General features: G+C 35.9%; 1 protein-coding gene across 1 annotated transcript; it reads left to right on the forward strand.

Moving 5' to 3' along the window:
* The first annotated feature begins 257 nt into the window (after positions 1-257).
* CALHM1 (calcium homeostasis modulator 1) lies at positions 258-3,911 on the forward strand. The gene is made up of 2 exons (XM_032225631.1): positions 258-806; positions 3,447-3,911. Exons 1-2 carry the CDS (start codon positions 258-260, stop codon positions 3,909-3,911), a joined length of 1,014 nt encoding a protein of 337 aa, XP_032081522.1.
* The last annotated feature ends 4,379 nt before the right edge of the window (positions 3,912-8,290 follow it).

An 8,290-nucleotide genomic window follows, 5' to 3' on the forward strand; every position in this document is an offset into this window, starting at 1 on the left:
ATGGTCCAGAACTGATGGTTCAGAGCTGCTAATACACTACCTTCCAGATCCTGGGAAGAACAGAGGTGAAAGGTAAAGTAACTTTTTATAGACTGCAATTGAGAACTGAAGAGGCATGTTTTCTGAATAATGAAAAAATGGCTGGAGAAGCAAAAAGTTGGATGTTACACTTATTGTCATTTTCTTTGTAACGTCTGGAAAATTGAGGGACCCTTTTGATATTTCTACAAGAGAGTGCTCATAAAGCAACAAAGAAGATGGATAAATTCCGAATGATATTCCAGTTCCTCCAGTCCAACCAGGAATCCTTTATGAATGGCATATGTGGCATTATGGCTCTCCTGAGTGCACAGATCTATGTGGCTTTTGATTTCAAGTGCCCATGTCTACCTGGTTACAATATGGCTTATGGGATGGGTATCCTGTTTACGCCTCCCTTAGTTTTGTTCTTGTTTGGTTTTGTGATGAATAACAATGTTTCCATGTTGGCTGAAGAATGGAAAAGACCCATAGGGAAACGGCAGAAAGACCCAGCTGTCTTGCGTTACATGTTCTGCTCCATGGCTCAGCGGGCTATAATTGCTCCTGTAATTTGGATCTCAGTCACACTGTTGCATGGGGAATGTTTTATCTGTGCATTCAGTACCTCCGTTCCCATGCACAAACTTGGAAACAGCAGTTATAGACACCTTCCTGAGAAGGAGATCAGGAACATTTTAGCCCAGATACCCTGCAATGATATTTACACTGGTCAAGAACTGATTGCCAGAGAAGTGGCAATCAGGTATCTACGTTGCATTTCACAGGTAAGCAAACAATAATGAATATAGAAATTTATTCAAGTTAGCTCATATAGAATACCCAGTCTGTGCCTTCCTACTGTGTTGGCCTTCAATTTCTATAAACCCCCAGCCAGATTATGGGGGTTGAAATGCTATAGGAACACGTTTAGAGGAGGCTGCTATGGGAAAGGTTGTTGTGTTTGATTCCAAAGACTTAGAAGTTGGACTTAGCTATCTACAGCCTCTGAAATAACTTCTAAGGCATTGAGGATTTTTACATAAGGAGGCAGCACTGTCTTTAAATTGACACATCTCCAATCATCATGATAAAGAATCAAAGGGTTGGAAACTGAGATGATTAATATCAACTTACTCTTCTGGAGCTGCAGAGGAAGGACTTTTCCATAGGTAGAAACTCTTAGGGTTGTCTTCCCCCATGAGAGGACAAGGCATCATTAAGCTTATAGTCATCTCATTTGTACAATAAAAAGTAACTACTGGTTCCTCACTCTGTGACCATTGCAATTTTTTCCTCTCAACCTGGGATAAGAAATTGGGCTGAAGGATTGATGAGAAGGAGTTGAGGCTGGCTGTCCTTTTTAATACTCCTCTATTGACAAACTACAGACAGCAGCCTTGGCCAGCTTAAGCAACAGAAGATGACGAGTATAGATAAGTCCTGCATAGCAGGGTAAAACCAATGTTTATGGATAAAGATCTGTAAAGATTCTCAGTCATCCAGGTCATAGTTGTCCCAAAGTTGCTTTTTTTTTCAGGAGGCAACTGGATTTTCTTGTTTTTTCTTTAAAGACATTTCACTTCTCATCAAGAAGCTTCTCGGATGAGAAGCGAAAGATCTTCAAGGAAAAAACAGGAAAGTCCAGTTGCCTCCTAAAAAAAGCAACTTTGGGACTATTTATGGCTGAAGTGTGGTTGTGGAGGAAGCCATCTGGCAAGATCTAAATTACAGATTTTCAATTATTTCAGCATTTTCCCAAGTTATATACAACCAAAGATCAACTGGCAAGCCACACTTAAGCCTTGAGTGAGATAACACCCTGCCTTCATCTTTTTTTAGATCTAGCTTTATAGCAATCATAAAATATTTCATGAAGATTCTTTTCTCATGAAACCAATTACTCTTATTATAGTACATATTTTCTTCATAGTGATCTACTTATATTTGTGAGAATAAAATGAAGATATATTTGTACCAGATGAGGATTAGAAGAAAGATTGTGTATTCAACTATGTATATGCGCTACAAAGCACAAACTAATTCCCAATTTAATGGTTTTATGTATGTTTCAAAGCTAATAAAAGAATGGATGTTGCCTCCTACTTTACCCTTCCCTGTTCCATATTTCATTTGCCATGCAAAAGAAGTTTAACATAATCCATGATTCCACCTTATAGCCAGAGCAAGCATATTCTGTTGTTTGTTGTCAACACACATTTCCTGCACCTCTTATGAGATACAAATTACTTCCAGGTAGTCAACCCATAAGGACATTATCAACTTTTAAAATCTGGCACTAAAGGCCTTAATCCTTCTTATGTTGCATATTAAAGCATATTGCTTTTCGCACATAATGAATACTGCCTGCTCATATGACTTGAATGCATTTTGCAGCAGATCTTTATAGAATTAGAAAGGAAATACTCCATTCTGTTATCACGAAGGGGACACAGAACATTTGCTGCCGTCCTCTTCTCTCACCCCAACCCACTTCACCCTACCCTAAAGAAAGCCTTGTCTTAATAGGAATCTCTGCAATTGTACAGTCAACTATATGGAGATGCTGTTTTGTACATGAAATCACCATGCAATACAAACCTGGCTTCTAGTGTAACCCTAACCTAAGATATCTAGAATTCAAAGCAATCAAGTTTGTCACTACAAAGCCACACATTGGTTTGGTTTGCACATTATTCCACCTGCCATAGGAATGGGGTAGTTCTGGCTATACAGTTCTGCCTATCAGCTCTCCTATGCTCCTCCTCCCATAGTCCATTCTGTTTTAACCGAAGGTGAATCAGATTAGAGTCACAAAGGGAATCAAGTCACAAGTAGGACTTAGGGTTTGTCTCATCTTTCTTTGTTTTCTTTTAGGCTAAATTTCAGATTTTTCTGGGTAATTAGGTTTGTGGTCTCATCATTTCACTTCGCACTAAACTGGTAAATGCTTTTATTTACATACTGACAGTACTAACTATTGAACCTCTATTGTACAATTCTAATAAGCTACTAATATATAGCACTGGCATAGTTCTTTCAGAGATGACATGAGAATAAGGGCAGATATGCCAGATAGGCTGAGCTTGGACTAGACTAGAGAGAGGGCATGTTCCTGCATTTGTCTAAAATGGCTAATTAGCATTGTTTTGTACTGATCCCTTGACTTTATCTCCAACTTAATGGAACTTCAGACTACCTCACGCATAGGCTGATGATAAGATGAAGACAATGTCATAGAGATTCAGAAGAAAAATGATGTTGCCAGGACATTTTCATGAAGTAATTAGGTGTAAAACAGGAAAGACACTAAATGGAAACTAAACAAAATACATAGCTTTAGAATTATGAGTAAAATCAAGATGGACCCCTAGCTTACCCACTTTAATAGCTTAGTATATTATTATGACTCTTCTTTCCCTTTGCAGGCAACAGGTTGGGTCTTTGTGCTGCTAGTAACTCTGCTGGCTTTCCTTGCCCGAGCCATACGTCCCTGCTTTACTCAATCTGCCTTTTTGAAGAGCAAATATTGGTCCCACTACATTGACATTGAGCGGAAACTCTTTGAAGAGACATGTACAAAACATGCCAAGAGTTTTGCCAAAGTTTGTGTCCAGCAATTCTTTGAGAACATGAACAAAGACCCCTTTGTGGGCCACACACATATGCACATTCCTGAGAAGGCACCATCAGACTCAGAGGAAGAAAAGGAACAACTGCTGGGCATCGTAGATCAAGGAACCATGAACAAGCTCCTGAAGAACTGGCACAACTGTAAGCCCCCTTTGTGTCTCAATCAAGAGCTGATGCAAAATGGAACCAGTTGGACAAGAGAAATTGCACAGCCTTGCCCCTCAAAGAAAGAGTATGCAGTCTATTACAGCAAAGTTTGAAGACAGATAGGCTGAGAACAAAGGACACAAAATCATTACAGGGAACAGTTTCTGGATGCATCCTGTTGTAGACTAGATTTTGCCATTTTTCCAAATGTATAGCTAGAAGTCACATCCTCCCACCACTCAACAGTTTATAGTTTATTTTATTGGAAATGTTTTTATATTACTAAACAAGCTGTAGACTACTTTCTCACATTAATAGGAGCAGAAGGTCTTATTACATATGGTCCCAAAAATTATTTTTTATTTATTTACTTATCGAAAGGTTGTATACTGAATTTCCAGCAAGCATCAAAAAGTCATATAACTGATATATGTTTACATTTTACCTATAAAGGGCAACACATAGTAAATAATATTACCATTTAACACTGTCAGACATTTCATATATAGTGTGTACTGTTCTGATTGCCAAACAGAACATTGCCACAACCCCCCAAACAATCAGAACAGTACACACCTCCACCAAATAAGGACACACCTCCACCTAATCAAGACACAGCCAAGCCCCCACCCAATCAGTTTAATCCCCTACTGGCAGTTAAAATTTAATCCCCTACTGGCAGTTAAAATTTAATCCCCTACTGGCAGTTAAAAGGAACAAACAGCCAAGATCTCACACTACTCCTGGAAACACCAAACCTGAAGTAGTCTGAAGCAGCCTGAAGATGACGAATGAGACTTCGTCGAAACGTCGCCAAGACATCTCCAATTCTACGCGGGAGAAAACCCGAACAACTAGAGACCTACATATATATATATATATATATATATATATATATATATATATATATATATATATATGTGTGTGTGTGTGTGTGTGTGTGTGTGTGTGTGTGTGTGTGTGTGTGTGTGTGTGTGTTTATTTGTGCTGATAAATAAATAAAGGGAGACTTAGCTTCCTCCCATAATTGGGGCTTACCAGGGGTTGTGACACTAATATATATATATATATATATATATATATATATATATATATATATATATATATATATATATATATATATATATATATATATATATATCATAAAATGTTCATGAGTTGGCATAAATTACGCAAATGCAGAAACATATTTCAAAGACACTAGAGGGTGTTATAAACCAGTAAGAAATGCCTTCAGTACCAAGTAATCATCTCTAGACCAAAACCACATTATGTCACAAACATTTTGAAATAATTTCCAAAAGTTTCTTTATTTCAACATTATATTTAATTTTGTATGAAAAGTCAAATAATTTTATGCTTGTGATATCGACACGCTAAATTAATACTCCAAGTTATCTAAACAATAGAATATTTTAATTAATACTGTACAAATACTAGTCTACATAAACAATGTAATATATCAAAAAGGCAATAAATCACACAACAGGAGGGAACCTTCAACAGGTATCTCTGGAAAGGGATAGAGCCATTTTAAGCACCATCTAATGTTTTATAGGTTACATCAGCACCTTGAATTGCACTTCACAACATATAGTAAATGTTCAATGTTCCCAGCAGTTTGGTGATTTTACAATACAAATCCTGCTATTTAAGCACAAAAGCATCCTCATTATGGGCAGCTAAGGCTTTCCAGGTGATCTTCAAAAGACTTACTTTTGATCAATACAATGATGGGAAATTTGTTTTGAGAGAGATGTCACTGATAAATAGTGGTTGAAGCTATAGTAGGCCCACAGGAATGTGTTTTTCCTGACTTTTTTTTAAGTATATTGTATACGCTCCTTTCTCCTAAAAAGCTACCGGCTGTGATCTTCAGAATAATATTTGTACAGGTTCAGCTGGTATTACAGGAATGCTCAAAGGTACAGGAAATCTTTCAATGAATTCATGTCCATTCAACATTCAATGCATACTCAACATCCAACAACAGGCATCTCACCATAAGCCAATAATATGCAGGCAAGGAAACAAACACAGATACTATGCTTTCCAGCACAGTTCTTTGCAGTAAGAGATAAATCTATTTATATACCCAAATTCTTGTTGTTGTGACTTTTAACTGGGCAAAATGTTGCATCATTAGTCAACAATTTTTGTTTCAAGGTACATCATACGGTCTAACTTACAGAATATGTGCATGAGGCAAAATAAATTGAAGTATGAGAGTGTACTCCAAGTTTATTTATTTAATGGTTTGTTTATTTAATAACACAAATTAAAATATTAAAATGTATTCCAAATGGTTTGCTTCTTTTGTCAATACACAGAATCACTTTTTTCTTAGTAAGTAGAGTAATATCAAAGAGAAGTTTTGCTGATGACAATTAATCATTAAGTATCCAACCACAGTTTAAAGCATTGCAAGAAAAAATGCAAAACCTGGCATAAACAAACATTTTTATTACATTCTATACAGTATTAAGGATATTATTGTTGTATATTTAGAACTTTTGCTTACTAATTGGATCATAATATTGACATATCATACTATTGGTTATAACCATTTTGTTGATAGTTTATTGTTATTATTAATATTTCCTACCAAGTGAAAATAATTCTGTATCTTCTGGCTGTACCTTTTTTCCTAAGCAAGAGGAACCAAATTTTCTATATAATGAAATGTATATTTCAAAAAATGCAATTATACCTGTCACCCATAAAGAAAATGTTGACTATTTGATTATTATGAAGAAGGTGATGATGTTATCCATTCAGACATGTCTGAGTCTTGGCAATTTTATGGGCCAGGTTAGAAATTAATCATCACCTTCATTATGATTGCCATATCAACTTTGTAATTATGTAAGAGAGAAAAAAACACTGAAAGAAATTTTATTGACACCAATTTCTCTTAGAGATAATGTAATCCTCATCTTACAACAGTTTGTTTAGTGTCTGTTCGAAATTACAACACCACTGAAAAAAGTGACTTGACCATTTTTCACACTTACCGACCATTGTGACATCCCCATCGTCACATGATCAACATTCAAACGCTTGACAACTTACTCATATTTATGATGATTGCAGTGTCCCAGGGTCATATGATCACCTTTTGTGACCTTCTGACAAGCAAAGTCAATGGAGAAGCCAGATTCACTTAATAACTATGTTACTAACTTAACTGCAGTGAGTCACTTAACAGCAGTGGCAAGAAAAGTAATAAAATGGAGCAAAACTCACTTAACAACTGTTTCACTTAGCAACAGAGATTTTGGGTCAATTGTGATCGAAGGTCAAGGACTGCCTGTGGTATCCATCAGTTTAGCTGAAATATAACTGAAAAATCCAATATATAACCCCTAGGGTTCATTTTTTAAAGAGTGCTATCAGAGCAGAATTATCTGATCATAGATACAGAGGCACATATCCATTCTGTTCCTAATGAACCCATGAATTACTGTACAGTATAACAAGTTTTGCAAGGGGGTTGAATCAACATGAGAATGTAATCACTCATTGCATGGCCATTTAATTTTGCTTATCACTTTAGTAAATGCATTGGGTTTTGAATATGCAAAAGCTTATCATCATAACTATTCTCTATTTGCAAGAGAGGGTAATCACCACTACCCCCCCCAAAAAAAGAGAAGAACATAAATTGTTTTATGAGTTAGTGTCTGAATTCCAACATTGGTTGGCAAAGCTTCCTGCCTCGCTTTCTAAAATAGTTCTAAAAAAGGAAATGGAAAGCTATATCTTCATCATACAAATTCATTTTAAAATTATTTTATTTCAACAAAATAAGATAATAAGCATAGTAAATAAGATAAGTAAAGTAAAGCATTAATCACAAGCCTAATTTGCACTTCCAAGAACATATATCAACCATATATTAGGGATATCACATCTTGCCTGCAAAATTAGCTCAAATACAAAAAACCCCTCTGCTTTTCATCTCTTTTCTTTCCTTCTTTTTCTCTCTGTTTCCAGTGTATACTACCGCCATTTCTTCTCACTCTCTCTAGCAACTTTCTAATAGCAAGACTAATCTTGATATTAAACATACTCCTGACTCTTTAATTAATTGCTGACACAAATATCATAGCAGATGTTAGCTATCTGCAATGTTCTAACCACATAAACATGGCAGCCCCTGGCTAAGGGCTCTTATCTCTTGCTCTCTCTTTTTATTTTTGTGGTGACAGTTAATGTAATACAAACCTCTGGGACTTTATTTTTAAGTTGTTATCTGTTACTCCAGCTGTCTGCAATCATACTGAAACTAGGAACCTCTTCCTGTATAAATAAAAAAAACCTGTAATGGCAAAGTGATGATGATGATGATGATGATGATGATGATGATGATGATGATGATGATAGAAGTCAAATGCAATTATTGGACAAGATATATTGCATCAGTGTCTCATCTGCTTTTATGATTATAAATGGAAAATTGATTTTTATGATTGCATACAGGGAAAATGGT

This window comes from Thamnophis elegans, chromosome 10 (assembly GCF_009769535.1).
Source record: "Thamnophis elegans isolate rThaEle1 chromosome 10, rThaEle1.pri, whole genome shotgun sequence".
Lineage (NCBI taxonomy): Eukaryota > Metazoa > Chordata > Lepidosauria > Squamata > Colubridae > Thamnophis > Thamnophis elegans.